Below are 20,929 nucleotides of genomic sequence, written 5' to 3'. Positions count from 1 at the left end.
GAGGATCGCGAATGCTACATCAACATCGATTGCAACCGTACCCTGTTTCTATGCACCAGGAATTGCATGGTGACGACTTTGAATGTAGTGTACAGTTCTGCCACTGGCCACAAGAGAAATTACGGGACGATGACAGATTTTTTCCACGCATTCTGTTTAGCGACGAAGCGTCATTCACCAACAGCGGCAACGTAAACCGGCATACTATGCACTATTCGGCAATGGAAAATCCATGATGGCTGCGACAAGTGGAACATCAGCGACCTTAGAGGGTTAATGTATGGTGCGGCATTATGTGAGGAAGGATAATTGGCCCCCATTTTATCCATGGAAATCTAAATGGTGCAATGTATGCTGATTTCCTACGTAATGTTCTACCGATGTTACTACAAGTATGAAACGTCCCCTTAGAAAAATTTATACATGACTGTGCTTAAACTGACACACAATATTTCTTTAGCGCAACGCAATCTGACTTTCAAAAATCCCTACAAAAGAATGGCCCTGACAAACATTAACCTATACGTTTCACAAATCACTTACCTCACAAAAATCTTCGTTACTCAAGCTACTGCAATACAGCGAGCACCACTACTGCCAGCTAAATAAAAGATTCAAACTACTGAAGGCACTAACTACTGATAGGTATAGTTAACAAATGAAAGATTTTAATACAGAACAAACAATGTATTTACCTTAACAGTCATAATATATATAGCAGTTCATGACATCCAGTCTTACAAATTTCAAAACTCCGCCATCTCTCTCCCCACGTCCATCACTGCTGGCGGCTCACCTCCAACTGCGCAACGTTATGCGCTGTTAACATCCAGCCGCCCAACACTACAATGGCGGACAACAATGCAAACCAGCCACAGACTGCACACGGCACAGCCAGTGATTTTCGTACAGAGCGCTACGTGGCGGCGGCGTTACCAATAAAAAATCCTAACCAGCCTACTTACACAAGATGTTTCACTGCATGACAGAATGGCGATGTACTTCCAACATGATGAATGTCCGGCACATAGCTCGTGTGCGGTTGAAGAGTTATTGAATAGCATATTTCATGACAGGTGGATTGGTTGTCGAAGTGCCATGCCATGGACCGCACGTTCACTGGATCTGACGTCCCCGGATTTCTTTCTGTGGGAAAAGTTGAAGGACATTTGCTATCGTGATCCACCGACAACGCCTGACAACATGCGTCAGCGCATTGTCAATGCATGTGCGAATATTACGGAAGGTGAACTACTCGGTGTTGAGAGGAATGTCGTTACACGTATTGCCAAATGCATTGAGGTTGACTGACATCATTTTGAGCATTTATTGCCTTAATGTGGTACTTACAGGTAATCACGCTGTAACATCATGCGTTCTCAGAAATGATAAGTTCACAAAAATACATGTATCACATTGGAGCAACCGAATAAAATGTTGAAACGGTCCTACGTTCTGTATTTTAATTTAAAAAACTTACCTGTCACCAACTGTTCGTCTAAAATTGTGAGCCATATGTTTGTGACTATTACAGTGCCATCTATCACAAAGCTAAAAAAGTGGTCCAACTAAAACAGCCATATTTCTTTACGTACTGCATGAATATGTAATAAAAATGGTGGTTCCTATTTTTAAAAAAACGCAGTTGATATCGGTTTGACCTATGGCAGCGCCAACTAGCGGGCCAACCATAGCGCCATCTGGTTTCCCCCTTCAAACTAGACGACTTTCGTTCTTTGTAGTTTTTTCGTTTGTCGCTTATTTCGTGAGATCCAGCAACGTTGCCCTTTCAGGATCTGTAGACCACAGAAACCAAATAAATGTGTCATGAAAATTGAAACGATAAATGAATCCAGGGCATACTATATGATAAATGGTGAAGGGTAACCTAGTGCAAATGAATCTGTAGCGAAATAATATGGAAAAAAATGTTTCTGATCCAACACACGATAAAAATCGAAATATGTCCAACGAAATTTGGTTCATGAGTGTACCTATAGGAGTTCGTATGCTAGCCTCTTACAAATGAACGATTCGGGCACGCTCAGAAAAACTTTAGCTAGATATTGCCCTTTTTTTTTCGTAGAAACCCCGAACGTACATGTGACGATTTCGGCCAGAAGAAGACCGTTCTGTCTTATACACCGAGGAAAAGTAGGGCAATCCTCCTTTTGCCGACGATGCTTAGGGACTTAACTGCTGATGGAAAAACTGAGAAACTAAAGACGGCGGTTGTGCGTAACATGACCAAGCCAGGAACGGATCCCTTTCATCAGTTACGCAGCACATCTTATGTGCCGAAGGAGAAATAGCATTGTCCGCTTCGCCAGCGATTCGCCATGATGGATCAGACAGGCATCAGTGCAACGATACACTAACGAAATTCCACATGTCGTGATTTCAAAGCGCAAGAGGTATTTCACGTGCCCATACTGGAAGGACAGGCAAACGTCATTGGTATACGACACATGCAGCGAGCTGTACTTGTGCCAAGGTTGCGGAAATAATCACAGAGTGGATTTATGAATAAGTGAGAACATCTCAAAATATTTGTGTTTTATACAGGGTGACAATTACTGAACTGTATGAATAAAATCGCCAGAACTTCTGAACGGTTTGCATAGGACGTTCAAACTGTGCAGTTGGCCGCGGGCTATGATGGGATTTAGTATGCGCAGTACAGTTTGGTTTAGCGACGAAGCTCGCTTTTATCTGGATAGGTTCATCAATAAGCCAAATTGGCGCGTTCGGGGGACTGAGAATCCGCATTTCGCGACCCCACCGGGTGACTGTTGTGAGCGTGTGGGTGCTATTCTGTCATTCTGCGCAACGGATTAATCTGAGACGTACCCTTTACCCTGTGGCTCCTGAAAGATGCAATTTCCACCCCCACACTACTACAGAAGTCAGACAGACGCTCCTAACGTTCTAAAGAGAAATGCCTAAAAAACTTTCAGCAATAAATATCTTCTGGAGTCGTCCGCTGTAAGGAAATGACACAAAAATTCACAAAATTTCTTACGTAACTAGTGGGATACTTGGGTACTGGAGTAGTGCTAGTTAGTGTAAGAAAAACATGAAACTAACGAAAATTATTATTTATTTCACAAAAATTCTGAGAAATCACAATGGCACTTTTAGTTATGAGCTGAATAAGTTATTTCAGGGTTCTTTTCGGAATGTGAAGTTATCTCTTAAGGATAGCATTCGCTAATGAAATTTCTATACAAAGTTTAAGAATGTTATTGACTTGGCAGAATGGCTGAGAGCCGCACCTACTCAACTTGAATAATTATCCTTTAGAATGTTGCTAGGTATGGTCAAGGCTGTCGCATCTGAAATGGAGTGAAGTGTACTGTTGTGGAGGGAATATGGGACTCACAAGATCTGCAGCGCACAATACCGTAAGCTGCGATGACTGCTGTCTGCGCCGCTCGCTGCTGACAAATAAGGTAACTCTCGTTCTATCTGGATTGACTTTTGCCAATCAAACTCTCCCTACACCTTGATAAAGTCAAGGACTCCTGTTCGCTCCTAGTGTAACTATTGGCGTGGTACACCGGTCAGATAACCAGTACACCGCGATTCCACTCAAATATTCGCTCGCAGGGGTTGAACCATAACTCTGTCCATTCACACTGCACAATAAGTGTGGCGGCTAACACAGTGAACAACGCTTAATCGCATGGACTCAGTATAGAGTCACACTCCGATTCGCCCTCGACAGAGGTGCTCTCCCAGTGAAGTACTGAGGAGGGATTTGTTCCTCACTCTTTGAGTACACGTACGAGCGCACATGTTCTCGTTACATGTTCTCGCTCCAAGAGGGACAACAGAATAGCCCCTCTCTATGCAAGACGTGAAGGGGTATATCTTTTGGTCTCTTCCACTGTTCTTTCAGTTCAAGGCATCAGGGATATTGTCTGCCAATCAGCACTGTTCTTATAAAACGGGAGAATGACGTTCCGTTTAAGGCGTCCAATCTGGAAATCTGTAGCATCTTCGTTTGGCGTTTGCTGTCTTCCTGGAAAACCTCTGAAAGTGTGTGCTATGTTTGTAAAGAATGCGTAGGCTGGGCGCTCCCACACAACGTAGCAAAATTTGCCTTTAAGCCGAACACGGGGCCATTCTCCCTTTCACTCGGGCAAACGCTGAAATCAGACAGACGCTACTAATATTCTAAAGATAAATGCCTGAAAAACTTTCAGCAATAAATATCTTCTGGAGTCGTCCGCTGTAAGGAAATAACACAAAAATTCATAAAATTCTTACGTAACTAGTGGGATACTTGGGTACAGGAGTAGTGCTAGTTAGTGTAAGAAAAGCATGAAACTAACGAAAATTATTATTTATTTCTCAAAAATACTGAGAAATCACAATGGCACTTTTAGTTATGAGCTGAACAAGTAATTTCCGGGTTCTTTTCGGAATGTGAAGTTACCTCTTAAGAATAGGATTTGCTAATGAAATTTCTATACAAAGTTTAAGATTGTTATTGACTTGACAGACTGGCTGAGAGCTGCACCTACTCAAGTTGAATGTTGCTAGGTACAGTCTGGGCTGTCATGTGTGAAATGCAGTGAAGTGTACTGTTGTGGAGGAATTATGGGACTCGCAAGATCTGCAGCACACAATACCGTAAGCTGCCATGACTGCTGTCTGCGTCACTCACTGTTGACAAAGAATATAACTCTCGTTCTATCTGGATTGACTTTTACCAATGAAACTCTCCCTATGCCTTGTTGAAGTCAAGGACTCCTATTCTTCCCTAGTCTAAATATTGACATGGTACACCGGTCAGATAGCCAGTCCACCACGATGCCACTCAATAATTCTCTAACAGGCGTTTAATTATAACTCTGTCCATTCACACCACACAATAAGTGTGGCGACCAACAAAGTGAACAACACTTAATCGTAAGGACTCAATATAGGGTCGCACTCCGATTCGCTCTCGACAGAGGTGCTCTCCCAGTGAAGTACTGAGGAGAAACTTGTTCCTCGCTCCAAGAGCGACAACAAAATGGCCCCTCTCCACGCCAGATGTGAAGGGGTATATCTTTTGGTCTCTTCCATTACTCTTTCAGCTCAAGGCCTCAGGAATATCGTCTGCCAATCAGCATTGCTCTTCTAAAACGGGAGAATGACGTTCCATTTAAGGCAACCAATCCAGAAATCTGTAGCATCGGCGTCTGGCGTTTGTTGTCTCCCTGTGAATACCTCTGAAACTGTGTGCTATGTTTGCAAAGAGTGCATAGGCTGGGCGCTCCCACACAATGTAGCGGAATTTGCTTTTAAGTTGAACATGGGGTCATTCTCCCTTTCACTTGGGCAATCGCTGTCAACTCCATGGGCAGTCGCCATCCGACGTAGATAGGCTGAGTCGTCCTCTGAAGGGACTGGCCTCTCGGTGTGTGGTCCCCCTCTCGTGAACTAGAAGCTCTTGTGACCGTCGTGTCCTGAAAGTGTGTGTGTATGCCAGCCTCGAGTATCTCAACCCCGGTGCACTTGTTATTTGCGTATCGCTTACATGAATTCATACAACTTTGACTTTATCTTATCGAGTTTGGGTTTGAATGAAACGTCTTGTTGTGCAGAATATGATTGTGAGGGCAGAATAGGTAAGCAATGAAGGTCAGGAGACCACGGCGCCTTACACTGTGTTTTGTTCAATATCCAGTCACGGACTAATCGGTGCAATATTTCTTGATATTACTGTGACTAGCAAACAGTGCATGAAGGTATTGGAAGACGATTTCATCCCCAGTATCCAAAGTGGCTCTGATTTCGACGAGACGTGGTTCATGCAAGACGGAGCTCGGCCACATTGAAGCAGGAGAGTGTTTGATGTCCTGGAGGAGCACTTTGGGGACCGCATTCTGGGTCTGGGGTATCCAGAGGCCACTACCATAGGCTTCAAAAATGGTTCAAATGGTTCTGAGCACTGGGGGACTTAACATCTGAGGTAATCACTCCCCTAGAACTTAGATCTATGTAAACCCAACTAACCTAAGGACACTACACGCATTCATGCCCGAGGTAGGATTCGAGCCTGTGATCATACCAGCCATGTGGTTCACGACTGAAGGGCCTAGAACCGCTCGGCCACGACGGACGGCGGCATAGGCTTCCATTAGTCGCCATATTCTCTGGATCTCAACACATGCGACTCCTTTTTGTGCAGGTATATTAAAGACAAAGTGTGCAGCAGTAACTCCAAAACCATTGCTGTGCTGAAAACAGCCATTCAGGATGTCATCGACAGCATCCCTGTTCTGACACTTCATGGTCTCATGCAAAATTTCACTATTAGTCTGCGCCACATCAATGCAAATGACGTCATAACCTAAATACGAATATTTTTAGTGATGTTTAAGTGTTGAATCAAGGGTGTGCACGCCATAGTTTATAAATAATTTACGTTTTTTCGTTTATTTCAATAATTGTCACCCTGTATATTCAATGTATGAAAAAATGTTGTGCACTGTCAGGTGATTCAATGATTCAAATTAGGGAAAAATTCACACACATTCAGCAGCTATTCCGTGAATTGTAATTATTTCAATGATTTCTCCTTGATCTCTGTAACTCCATTGACTAGGTCTATTATGTTTCAAGGCTTTTGTCATCATATTTGACTAACTATCGTATTTTCAACATTGCAGCAGGGTCAGCAATAGCAATAATCTAATATATAAGAAACTATCGCTCTCGATTGCCGTAATGAAACCAACCTTTACCTAGGTTTCAGCCCAAGTAATGAGCCCTCTTCAGAAGATATACGTGAATTTATAATATGTCTAAGAGGGCATGGTCTAGAAATAAAACTAAAACAACCTGAATAGGCGTAGTCACATTTTAGAAATGCGGTACATAGGTACTGAGTCAACACCAACACCTAAGCTCTGGCGTGCTCCTCGTCTCGGTGGCTGCCCCGCAGTGGCCTTCGAGAGCTCACGTGCGGTGTGTAATGAATAATAAATACCCATATAGCAGATTTGGATTAATGTCAGTGTAACAGGAAATAGTGTACCTCTCATCTGGGCATTAGTGATAACAATTCATGTATGACGCTATAAATGTTTGGCAAAATGAAATGATCAGTAATTAAAAATTTTTCATTGGTCTACCACATTGGTTATAGTGATGGAAATAGTTGTGTAAGACATATTTAGTGCAATAATTGAGCATTTAACATTATTGAATTAATCTGTAGAGGTATGAGGAATTGTAAAATAATTGCATAAGTTAATGTATAAATGGTATATTTTGTTCTCATATACAATTTCGCTTGTGTTAAAGACTCAAATGAATAAGTTGTGAATTTCTTCCTTAACTTTCATGTGCGTTGACCAAGTGAGTTATAGGTTAGAGTGATAGTAGTATGTACAGCAGGTAGCCCGATGAAAGGACAGCATACCAAAGAGGTAGCTGGCATTCGACTTGCTGTAGCAAGTTATAAAAGATTAACCAGTAGCAAATATGCAGTTAACGGGCCATACAAATCATTGAAAATGAAGATTTTTGGTAACTGAATGAAAGACAAAGTTTGTAAAAATACTTATCATGCTATATTAATTAAGATAGATTTATGTTGTATGATGTTTCTGTAGGGGCAGTTTGCTACCAGAGCCAATAGTGTATTTTTTGTTATACGTTGCAACTTTCAGCATGTGAACCCAAATCTAATGTTCCTCATCCTGATTTTTTATGCCATGTGATAATTTTTTCCTATTATTCTTTTTCGTCTGTGGCTACAAAGGGTTTTAGGGCGGGGATGTAAGGGATCCGTGATCCTACGAACATAGATATTAGCACCCAACACCGAGGTTGATAGCAGACAGGAGTCGATTGCCGAGCTCTGCAGGAGGCAGTGGGGTGAGTGTCCAGTGAGCGGCAGAACTGGAGAGATGGGCAAGAATGGTGGTCGTGTGGAGTATGGAGACAATGGTGGATGTGCCGAGTGAGTAGTAAATGGTAAATTCACCGGAGTATGAGAAATAAACTCGTCCCCCAGATCGTCGTGGGTTGGACCCTCATCGATACCAATTAGCGACTGGTATAAAACCAAAAGTGACAAGTGCCGAATTACATGTTTCGCATCAACCACGTCAGCCAGCAACAACCATGGATTGCAGTGAGGATTGTTGTGAATGTTAACCATCATCACTGTGTATGATGAAGTACTTAAAATCAGCAACCAATAAAAGATATAACCGTAATTAAAGGTGTAAGGTGAAGGTAGAAACTGCCTCAGAATTTGTGTGTTAGTAGAAAATACATATCAGTTTGTGGGGCGGCGGGTGGCTTTTAATTGTTATTATATGTTTTGTAGAGTGTAATGTAGAAAAGATGTATTTCCCGGCCGATGCACCATATGTGGGGCGGCGGGTGGAAATAATTGTTATAAAATGTTTTGTTTTTATTGCTGTTTGCCGTTCTCAACACTGGCTCTCTAACTACAATATTTGCAACCGGAAAGTGATTAGCAAAACGTGAAGCTTATAATTAGAATTCCTAGTGCCCACTTCATCTGAGAAATACATTTGTAGCTACAGCCTATAGCTTTGAGGAATTAGGAGATTGTCTGGGATTCATAATCAAAAAAAACCATTCTCTCTAAAATGTTCACTATATTCTGAAAGTCACAGACCTAAAAGAATACACACAATCCAACTACAAGAGCAGTTCAGAGTCTAATGCACTGAGGCAACTATAACTGTTCAAATTAAATGTTTAAGTGAATGCTCGCCATAATTTGATGATAATGTTCCTCAAACGCCACACTAAAAAATCGTAGAATGTCTGTCCCGTGGCAGCACGTGAAAATACGACATACGTAAACTGAAGATAGATCATTAAAGTCATCCCAGAATTAAGACTTCACTCGAAAACGATTTCATGGTTAGGCATATCCCGAGTAACTTATTACGGCATCCGAGGCTGTTTATAGCAATGATACCGATGCGACGCGGCTCCCAGCACAGGTGGTGCGCTAACCACCATCTGGAGAGAACTGGGGCCTTTTTCTCTCGCCCAGCTTTCTTATATATAAAGCTGCGGTGCGGACAGCTAAGGGAAAACCTGATCAAATCCGCTCTTCCGACTAGCTGCTGGGTTAGTTATGCTCCACTTTAAGTTACTGAATAAATCATTGCTTCTTTTGCTGATGGCTGATGAAGCTCTCAATTTAAATGTGCAATGAGCACACAGGTAAGGAATCATAATAAAAGTCTGACGTGGCTAAGTCAAATATTTTGGCGAGAAAACTAATTTAATTACACTACACTGAACTTGCCCTTTGGAGATACGCTATCGCTATAGTTTTATGGTTATTCAGTTGAAACTTCTCACATCTTTAAGATGATAGCGGATCTCCCTTCTACTTAAATTTCAACATCCTAGCCTTATTTATTCGCCTACTTAATCCATCTTGCTTCCTTAATTTCTAGGACAAAAGCCAGAAAATCATGAATTTCAACTAAAATTTTAATTTGTGAGATCCAGAATACTGTTTCTACTAAATTATTATGCAAAAGGAGTCTAAATATAAATTCGTAAGTTCCTAGCTCTTTTCTGTTGCGCCAATGTTTTTTACAGAAAAATGTCCAAATTTCGAAAATGGTTAAAGTTATTGAACTGATATTCAACACATATTGATTTAGTATTACTTCTGACATTCTAGAAGCGTTTCAAGTTTTTTACTTGATTTTTAAAGTATTGTGCAACATTTATGACGTCAGAGCTAGTTACAGCGGCCTGGCTGGCACACAATGGAAAGACTGATGCGAATTTTATAAGGTGTGAGTATGCTGCTTCCCTACAAGTTTGTATGTCGCAACCGTTATGGTCTTTAATAATAGACAAACTTTCGATCATTAACTATTCCGTCTCAGAACAGCCGCACTCGGCTGAAATACCCCAGAAACCACAGCAGAAAAGCTAATTGCCTTTCATCCATTAAGCACACGGTCATATAATCATAATAAATAACTGTTTGGCGGCTTCAGTAAATCATACAAGACGCAATAAAGGACATAATGGGGGTGTTTCAAGGCACTGAGTTGATATTTCATCATGTAGCAGTTTTCAATCGGTTATTGTTTAGAGCTACTATTCAATAGTTATCTTTGTGGTCATATTTTCGGTTTGTGAAGATATTGCTAACTGTGAGAAGACAAAGTGTATCAATCACAAGCCCAAAAGCGTTAATTTGTAAGACGCGAGTACTTGATCTGCTATGAGTACACTCGTGAACCAACTGTCCATTGTCAAATTTCGCTTTCTACCATGATCATTACATATTCATAAGCTCCTGTGCTATTGAAAGTTATCTGTTGTACATAAAATCGGTATTACTGATATTAGCGGGCCATTTGAAGTACATTCATCTCTGTTATTTTTGTCACATACCATTGATTTGTAGATGCTGCATCGTGGAGATGTGAGAATTAAAAGAAGCCCAAGTACTTGACAAGATTCCGTCTGCGCCCTCAGTTCACATTGCGTCATAGGAAAATTCATTTAAACACCCCTCCCCCCTTTTATCAGGTATACCTCGTCAAGAAGTTTTCTGATCGCCATTAGCGGAATTAAATTCATTTGAACACGCTGCCCCTTTCAGTGTTGCCTAAATAGTAAAACTACCATTTTGCTGAGAAAACGTAATTGAATGAGGAGGACTACGAAGACCCTTTCCAAGTTATTAGTTTAGCTGTCAGTATGCTCCATGGATCACACTTGTGACGTCACACTTAGGCGTGTTACTTTCACAATTCTAGTACACTTTCATGTAAATATATGGAAACGTTAAATATTGAAATACGCAGAAACAGTGTTACAGAACGATGTTCATTTTATATTTTGTTGTAAGCTGGCTTTTGGATATGTAGGCCAACTTTCAGACAAGACTTAAGCTGTCTGATGACAGCTTAGAAACCTGAAAGCCATCCGAGCTGAGAGACGAGTGGTGAAGTACAAAGGCAGCAATGGAGGTGTCATGACGTCAGCGTAAAGTATCGAGCGTGTTGTGCTCAGTGAAATATGCATGGGGAGTGAAGCATTAACTTTGAAGTTAACTAGAGTAGTAAGTCATTAAACACCTGCATACATGTTAACAATGAGTTACGTTTCATTGTTGTAACAAGCTTGTGTGGCTGACTTAATTGTGTAACGATCTGTGGGTGGATAAACGATTATTAAGTGGATAAGATTTACTGTCCAATGTTGAACAGTTAAACTCGATAGTCATATAAACTCATTTTATTGGGTAACATACAAATTGGGAAATATACAAATCTGATATATACAAGAGATAAATAAAACGCCGTCAGTCTCTCTTGGTGGACTTGCTGCTAGTCCTCTTAGCTTTGGACCCACCAGCAGTCCGCTTCAGTAGCCGCAGTCCGGCCCTGATTGCGATCCCCGCCGCTAGGAGCACCACCGCGGCCGCTGCTACCAGCACGGCGACGACATCTAGCAGCAAGTACTGGTACCAGGCGAGGTCCAGCGCCGCAGACCTGAGGTGTGGTGCCCCCTGGTGCCTGATCACGTACTCTGTCCAGTAGACAGCCTCGTCCAGCGGCTCCATCGGGCGGTCGTTGAAGATCCTTGACAGCCGCTGGGCGTTCTCTCGGTACCTGCACAGCGAGCGTCAAGAGTTACCCAGGGATCTACATCTACATCTACATATACATGACTACTCTGCAATTCACATTTAAGTGCTTGGCAGAGGGTTCATCGAACCACAATTATACTATCTCTCTACTATTCCACTCCCGAACAGCGAGCGGGAAAAACGAACACCTAAACATTTCTATTCGAGCCCTGATTTCTCGTATTTTATTTTTATGATCATTCCTACCTATGTGGGTTGGGCCCAACAAAATATTTTCGCATTCGGAAGAGAAAGTTGGTGACTGAAATTTCGTAAAAAGGTCACGCCGCGACGAAAAACGTCTATGCTGTAATGACTTCCATCCCAACTCGTGTATCATATCTGCCACACTCTCTCCCCTATTACGTGATAATACAAAACGAGCTGCCCTTTTTTGCACCCTTTCGATGTCCTCCGTTAATCCCACCTGGTAAGAATCCCACACCGCGCAGCAGTATTCTAACAGAGGACGAACGAGTGTAGTGTAAGCTGTCTCTTTAGTGGACTTGTTGTATCTTCTAAGTGTCCTGCCAATGAAACGCAACCTTTGGCTCGCCTTCCCAACAATATTATCTATGTGGTCCTTCCAACTGAAGTTGTTCGTAATTTTAACACCCAGGTACTTAGTTGAATTGACACCCTTGAGAATTGTACTATTAATCGAGTAATATAATTCCAACGGATTTCTTTTGGAACTCATGTGGATCATCTCACACTTTTCGTTATTTAGCGTCAACTGCCACCTGACACACCATACAGCAATCTTTTCTAAATCGCTTTCCAATTGATACTGGTCTTCGGATGACCTTACTAGACGGTAAATTGCAGCATCATCTGCGAACAATCTAAGAAAACTGCTCAGATTGTCACCCAGGTCATTTATATAGATCAGGAACAGCAGAGGTCCCAGGACGCTTCCCTGGGGGACACCTGATATCACTTCAGTTTTACTCGATTATTTGCCGTCTATTACTACGAACTGAGACCTTCCTGACAGGATATCAGGAATCAAGTCGCACAACTGAGACGATACCCCATAGGTCCGCAGCTTGATTAGAAGTCGCTTGTGAGGAACGGTGTCAAAAGCTTTCCGGAAAACTAGAAATACGGAATCAACTTGAGATCCCCTGTCGATAGCGGCCATTACTTCGTGCGAATAAAGAGTTATCTGCATTGCACAAGAGCGATGTTTTCTGAAGCCATGCTGATTACGTGTCAATAGATCGTTCCCTTCGAGGTGATTCATAATGTTTGAATACAGTATATGCTCCAAAACCCTACTGCAAACCGACGTCAATGATATAGGTCTGTAGTTAAATGGATTACTCCTACTACCCTTCTTGAACACTGGTGCGACCTGCGCAATTTTCCAATCTGTAGGTACAGATCTATCGGTGAGCGAGCGGTTGTATATGAGTGCTAAGTAGGGAGCTATAGTATCAGCGTAATCTGAAAGGAACCTAATCCGTATACAATCTGGACCTGAAGACTTGACCGTGTCAAGCGATTTGAGTTGCTTCGCAACCCCTAAGGTATCTACTTCTAAGAAACTCATGCTAGCAGATGTTCGTGTTTCAAATTCTGGAATATTCCATTCGTCTTCCCTGGTGAAGGAATTTCGGAAAACTGCGTTCAATAACTTCGCTTTAGCGGCACAGTCATCGATAACAGTACCATCGGCACTGCGCAGCGAAGGTATTGACTGCGTCTTGCCGCTTGTGTACTTTACATACGACCAGAATTTCTTTGGATTTTCTACCAAATTTCGAGACAATGTTTCGTTGTGGAACCTATTAAAGGCATCTCGCATCGAAGTACGTGCCAAATTTCGCTTTTTCCGTTGCCTCTGCAACAGCGTTCGGACCTTTTTTTGTGTACCACGGGGGATCCGTTCCATCTCTTACCAATTTATGAGGTATGAATATCTCAATTGCTGTTGCTACTATATCTTTGAATTTGAGCCACATCTCGTCTACATTCGCATAGTCAGTTCGGAAGGAATGGAAATTGTCTTTTAGGAAGGTTGTTCAAATGAACAGCAGTTGCTGACGCTGGTTTATGTAGTTTGTTCATATGTGAGGAAAGCGGAACCTGTTTCGTCTGAACACTGACCTTTCCCACATCACTCTATCTCTTGGGTTTCAATAACCAGAGGTCTCTTCCTCCATCACCCCCTCCCTTACCCAGCCAGAGAACCCACTCAGGATGTCAGGAATGAAATATAGGCAAACAGCCATCGAGAGGGGTGACTTTCTGCTTCATCAGGTGTTCTAATGGATGCAAGAGAATACATTCCCTTCCATTAGATTAGGAAATGAGACACTTAAAGAAGTAAAGGAGTTTGGTATTTGGGGAGCAAAATATCTGATGATGGTAGAGAGGATATAAAATGTAGGCTGGCAATGGCAAGGAAAGCGTTTCTAAAGAAGAAAAATTTGTTAACATCGAGTATAGATTTAAGTGTCAGGAAGTCGTTTCTGAAAGTATTTGTATGGAGTGTAGCCATGCATGAAAGTGAAACGTGGACGATAAATAGCATGGACAAGAAGAGAATAGAAGCTTTCGAAATGTGGTGCTACAGAAGAATACTGATGATTAGATTGGTAGATCACATAACTAATGAGGAGGTATTGAATAGAATTGGGGAGAAGAGGAGCTTGTGGCACAACTTGACTAGAAGAAGGGATCCGTTGGTAGGACATGTTCTGAGACATCGATGGATCACCAATTTTGTATTGGAGGGCAGCGTAGAGGGTAAAAATCGTAGAGGGAGACCAAGAGATAAATACACTAAGCAGATTCAGAAGGATGTAGGCTGCAGTAGGTTCTGGGAGATGAAGAAGCTTTCACAGGATAGAGTAGCGTGGAGAGCTGCATCAAATCAGTCTGAGGAATGAAGACCACAACAACAAGAACAACATTAATGAGTGTACTTCTTCTGGAGTACACCGAATATATTTTTTATGGCTTACATTCTGCAAAAATGCTTAGATTGTGTCTTTTTAGATTATTTAACTTTTGACTAGTATGATTGTACCCCTGATTCTGTCCTGTCTTGTGGTATTGTTTCCATCTGTGCATCCCAATAATATCTTTCGCAAATCCTGTTCCTTATCTAGTACCATCTTCACTCTCTAGCGCTCATTTAATCAGCAAGTTATCACAAGTCTATCCCTCTGGTAACAGACCCCTATTGACTCTTTTCAGCTATTCGTCTGAATTCTTCTTCATTTAGTACCTGAACTTTAATATTTTTCAAGAGCATCACATTAAAGATGCTTCGATTTGCATTTCTCAGATTCAAAAGCAGCTCAATCATCACATAAGGCCTTGGGCCAACACTCTGGACGACAAAATGGCTACAAGATAAGGGCGTGAATTGGAGTTACGGATCTGGGAATCTGCAGTGCGTGACAAAAGAAAATCAAGGGTCCAGAAGGGCAGGGGAAAAACGAAATGAAATTTCATGGGTTGAGAGGAGAGGTGATTATAAAACAGTGTCAGGATGATAAAAAGAAAACAGGCTGGTGTGATCTCATTTACCAGTATAGTGCTGCACCCCTTATGGATACGAAGCATGAAGTAATTCGTTTGGAAACCGTGCCATAAGCCCATTACACCCTCTCTTGATGTAAGCTGACCCACAACTATTGGAATTGGTCCTTGATATCCTACGTACTGTCACTGGGATTGACATCCAAGCTGGTCCCTCACATCTTCTATTGGGGACAGACCTTGGGTGTTGCTAAACACGGGAGTACCTCAACTTCAGGCAGCCGTTCAGTGCGTCACGTGGCGTGTGTCAACGGGAATTGTCCTGTTGAAAAATGGCATCACCATACAGGCAGATGAGCACGCATCAGAGTTCCCTCAGTCTCTACCAGCTGTGGGGTGAAGGCATACCCAATGGTTTCCCACATCATGACCCCAGTAGTAGCACCGCCTTGCTTCTTCTAATCATTGGAAGAACATGACTCCTCCCCAAATTGCCACCACACTCGCTGACAACGGTGATCCACAGTAGTGCAGAACCGTGATTCATAACGGAAAACAATGCGACACCATTCACTGGCAGTCCATGGTTTCTGGTTGTGACATCAGTCCAAACACTACTGTTCAAGTCATGTTGCTAATTGTAGCCTACACACGGGACAGTAATTCCCTGCCCAGCTGTTGCTAGTCTCTGGCAGATGGTACGGGATGACACAGAATAAAGGAGAGACTATACTTGTTCTTGGATGACAGGTACAGTATTAGCACTGTACTTGTTGACACAGTCTCGCCGTTTAAATATCTGAGCGTAACACTGCAAGGCGGCACGAACTGGACCGGGCATGTGGAGATTGTGGCAGAGAAGGCGCATCGTCGACTTGGGTTAATTGGGGGAATATTAGGAAACTGTGGTTAATGTGTAGAGGAGTTCGCACGTAGGACAATGGTGCAGTCTATTCTTGAGTATTGCTCGAATGTTTGGGATCCGCCCTAGATAGGATTAAAGGAAGACGCCGTAAATGTTCAGAGGCAGACTGCTAGATTTGTTACTGGTGGGTTCGAACCACACGCAAGTATTACGGAGATGCTTTGAAAACTGAAATGGAAATCCTTGGAGGGAAGGCGACGTTCTTTTCGTTGGACACAATGGAGAAAATTCACAGAACCGGAGATTGAAGCTGACGGCACGTACATTTGGCGTAAGGACTACAATGATAAGATATTAGAATTATGGCTCATATGGAGGAGTACAGGCAGTCACTCTACGGGGTGTTACAACAAGGTACGGCCAAACTTTCAGGAAACATTCCTCACACATACAGAAAGAAAATACGTTATGTGGACATGTGCCCGGAAACGCTTACTTTTCATGTTAGAGCTCATTTTATTACTTCACTTCAAATCACATTAATCATGGAATGGAAACAAACAGCAACATAACACACCAGCGTGACTTCAAACACTTTGTTACAGGAAATGTTCAAAATGTCCTCCGTTAGCGAGGATACGTCCATCCACCCTCCGTCGCATGCAATCCCTGATGCGCTGATGCAGCCCTGGAGAATGGCGTATTGTATCACAGCTGTCCACAATACGAGCAAGATGAGTCTCTACATTTGGTACCGGGGTTGCGTAGACAAGAGCTTTTAAATGCCTCCATAAATGAAAGTCAAGAGGGGTGAGGTCAGGAGAGCGTGGAGGCCATGGAATTGGTCCGCCTCTACCAATCCATCGGTCACCGAATCTGTTGTTGAGAAGCGTACGAACACTTCGACTGAAATGTGCAGGAGCTCCATCGTGCACGAACCACATATTGTGTCGTACTTGTAAAGGCACATGTTCTAGCAGCACAGGTAGAGTATCCCGTATGAAATCGTGATAACGTGCTCCATTGAGCGTAGGTGGAAGAACATGGGGCCCAATCAAGACATAACCAACAATGCCTGCCCAAAACGTTCACAGAAAGTCTGTGTTGATGACGTAATTGCACAATTGCGTGCGGATTCTCGTCAGCACACACATGTTGATTGTGAAAATTTACAATTTGATCACGTTGAAATGAAGCCTCATCCGTCAAGAGAACATTTGCACTGAAATATTGACACATTGTTGGATGAACCATTCGTAGAAGTGTACCTGTGGAGGCCAATCAGCTGCTGATAGTGCCTGCACACGCTGTATATGGTACGGAAACAACTGGTTCTCCCGTAGCACTCTCCATACAGTGATGTGGTCAACGTTAGCTTGTACAGCAGCAACTTCTCTGACACTGACATTAGGGTTATCGTCAACTGCACGAAGAATTGCCTCGTCCATTGGAGGTGTCCTCGTCGTTCTAGGTCTTCCCCAGTCGCGAGTCATAGGCTGAAATGTTCCGTGCTCCCTAAGACGCCGATCAATTGCTTCGAACGTCTTCCTGTCGGGACACCTTCGTTCTGGAAATCTGTCTCCATAGGAACGTACCGCGACACAGCTATTGCCCCGTGCTAATCCATACATCAAATGGGCATCTGCCAACTCCACATTTGTAAACATTGCACTGACTGCAAAACCACGTTCGTGAGGAATACTAACGTGTTGATGAGACGTACTGATGTGCTTGATGCTAGTAGTGTAGAGCAATGAGTCGCATGTCAACACAAGCACCGAAGCCAACATTACCTTCCTTTAATTGGACCAACTGGCGGTGAATCGAGGAAGTGCAGTACCTACTGACGAAACTAAAATGAGCTCTAACATGGAAAGTAAGCGTTTCAGGACACATGTCCAAATAACATCTTATCTTTATTTGTGTGTGAGGGATGTTTCCTGAAAGTTTGGCAGTACCTTTTTGTAACACCCTGTATTTGCAAGTGGAACAGGGAACGAAGTGCCTAGCAGTGGAACAGGATACCCTCCGCCACGCGCCGTAAGGTGGAGTGTGGAGTCTGTATACAGATTTAGTTGAATACGTGGATATAGATGTGAAGAAGTTACAAAGTGCTCACTTCACAATGACATTCTCCCTTGTGATGGCCACATACAGCTGACCAGAAACTTGACAACGAATACGCCAGCCGCCACGTTCCCATGCGGTCTATCTTGTCTGAATGCTCCCTCCCCAAAATAAATCTGGAAATCGCACTATCTGACCAACCAGGAGAATGGAGACGACCTCCAACAAGAGCCCTTTCAAACCCTGTTTCTCAGTTCCAGCATGCTGGATGACAATAGGCAGTAACTTACTATGATTCAATAAAACAGCGTTACGTGAGTACTGAACATCATTAGCTAAACTCGGTTGTGGGCAGTGAAAGGACTGTACCATAGTGAGGTGGTTTATCGTCATACGTAGCTGTTATTTGTAAAATAAAACAAACGACTGACCATGGCATTGACCCTTCAGTGCCCCCAGCCTGAGTTTACTTAACGATGTTCAGCGCTCACGAAACACCGCCCCCATGCTCACGGCACTGGACTGTCGTGGGCGAACAGTACGAACAGTACTCTGCACATAGCCCCCCCCCCCCCCCCGCAAGCAGTGTGGCCAGCGTACACACAGTGTGGCAGGACCTATGTTGTTTGTAGTCATCTTAACAAATGCATTTGTACTTTAGTTGACCTTATGTATTGTAAATGTAAATTGTAACATGGTGCGTTCTGTTCTGCAGCGTAGCTTGATAATGGACTAAAGTTCGAAACTGATAACCATTTTAAAAAACCAAAATCTTCTGTGCAGGATTTGAGGGTCTTAGAATTCCATTCATACTCTGTTAGTTTCTGGTAAAGGTCACATAAGTATGCACCGTCTTCTTGTCCTTCACCAGTGATCACTCACCACGTGGCGATGTCCACGCCCCTTGTGTATCTTACCACGCCTGGTAAAACAACACTAATGCACTTTTGTGTGCAACTCTAAGTAACTTACATAGTCTCCCATAGCATGTACGTCAACAAAACGTATGTTTTCGGATAGGGTGGGTCCGCCCTTAGCAAAACACAATTTTGTCTTTTAACCCAAACATGTTTTACAGCAGTTGCAGCATCTTGAGTCGGCTTTTATTTTTCATCTGTTAAAGATAAAGAGTGTTCTTTGTTGTTTGTATACATGTAGCTATTAGTTTTTAAATCGTAATTACAGATATTTGAAAAACACATAAATTACGAATTCATACCTTCCTACGACATGGTGTGGTTTTTCTGTTGTGTTGTGTTTCTACAGTGACCATTTTGTTCCACAGTTCGTCATCTGCAACCACTTATACTTTAAAGGAGATAATTTGTTTAAGCCAAAATTACGATTTGAAAACTTGTTATTTCTATGCCTGAAATTATTTAATTCTGTGTGTGTGTGTGTGTGTGTGTGTGTGTGTGTGTGTGTGTGTGTGTGCGTGTGTGCGTGTGTGTGTGTGTGTGTGTGTGTGTCGATTTACATTATCTTTCACTTACATTTTCCTTTTAATCATCTTCATCACTGCCAACACTATATATTGAGTTGCCTCTGTCACTGTAACTGTAACTGTAACTGTTACACTGCTTTACCAGCTGTAAAAACAAACATGGCGGGCAGTGGAACAATTGAAGGTGTAAAAACAAGACGGCTGGCAGTGGAACAGTTGAAGGTGTTCCTGGCGGTTGTTCTGAATCTTTCAGACGTGTCTGTGATTTTTTTCTTTCTTTTGAGTGTGTGTGTGAAAAAGGAGAGAGAGAGAGAGAGAGAAAGAGAGAGAGAGAGTAAGAATAAGAGAGTGAGTGTGACAGTAGGTTTTAGGATTTGTGTGTGTGTGTGTGTGTGTGTGTGTGTGTGTGTGTGTGTGTGTGTATGTGTGTGTGAAAAGGGGGAGAAAGAGAAAGGGAAAGAGAGAGAGAGAGAGAGAGAGAAACAGAGAGAGAGAGAGAGAGAGAAAGAGGGGGGGGTTTGTGTGTGTGTGTGTGTGTGTGTGTGTGTGTGTGTGTGTGTGTGTGTGGTGGGTGGGTGTGTGGGTGTGTGTGTTTGTGGGGCGGGGGGTGGGGGTGAGAACTCTATTGGTTAGCCTTGTCTAATAATTCTTTGAGGGCAGAGAACAGAGCTGTATATTAATTTTTCACTTGTTTGCCTTCCACTATGGCTTTTTGTATCTGATAATGTTCTTCAATTACTAGTTTTTGTGGGGGACTGTTGCTGCATTTGAGAATTTTGGAATCTGTGTTGATGTTTGTTGGGTTATGTTTCTCGTCCATGAGGTGTTCAGCAAATGTGGAATGACAGCTATCACTTTTTAATGCTCTTCTTTGCTCTGCGTACCTGGTATTAAAGTTTCTGCTTGTCTGCCATATATAAACGGCTTTGCAGTCCTGGCATATTTGTTGGTAAATACCAGATGTATTGTGTTTGCCTGTGTTTGTGTTGGTCGTTCTTAGTTTTCTCTGTGTTGAGTTGTCTGTCCTGTAGGCTATTTTTACCCCTTGTGTTTTGCTAAAGGCGGACCCTATCCAGAAACATACGTATTGTCAAATCAGACACGGATGAAAAGAGCTTCAACCCCAAGATGATTATTACGTGAACAAAGTTACATTGGCATCCAGCAGTGTCTTCCAGGAGCTCAACTTCTCTTGTCAGAGAGTATAGGTTTTGAACGGGGCCGTCAATTAATACCATTGAACAGAAACTATAGGTAGATCCTACAATACTTCCCATGCCATACGATGGTTTGCGGAGTATAAATGTGGATGTTGTTGTTGTTCGTATTGTTGTCTTCAGTCCTGAGACTGGTTTGATACACCTCTCCATGCTACTCTATCCTGTGCAAGCTTCATCTCCCA

The 20,929-nt window shown here is 42.6% G+C and overlaps 1 protein-coding gene across 2 annotated transcripts in view; it reads right to left on the bottom strand.

Moving 5' to 3' along the window:
* Window positions 1–11,247: 11,247 nt before the first annotated feature.
* Window positions 11,248–20,929, bottom strand: part of LOC126284857 (UDP-glycosyltransferase UGT5-like) — a 131,219-nt gene continuing 121,537 nt past the window's right edge. For both annotated transcript variants that reach the window (XM_049984092.1, XM_049984091.1), the window contains exon 6: window positions 11,248–11,639. In XM_049984092.1, coding sequence (XP_049840049.1) covers window positions 11,330–11,639 — 310 coding nt within the window. In that variant the 3' untranslated portion in view covers window positions 11,248–11,329. The remainder of the gene's footprint in view (window positions 11,640–20,929) is intronic.

This window comes from Schistocerca gregaria, chromosome 8 (genome assembly GCF_023897955.1).
Source record: "Schistocerca gregaria isolate iqSchGreg1 chromosome 8, iqSchGreg1.2, whole genome shotgun sequence".
Classification (NCBI taxonomy): domain Eukaryota; kingdom Metazoa; phylum Arthropoda; class Insecta; order Orthoptera; family Acrididae; genus Schistocerca; species Schistocerca gregaria.
The sequence above is the reverse complement of the archived record's forward strand: the minus strand, read 5'-3'. Positions and strand labels throughout refer to the sequence as shown.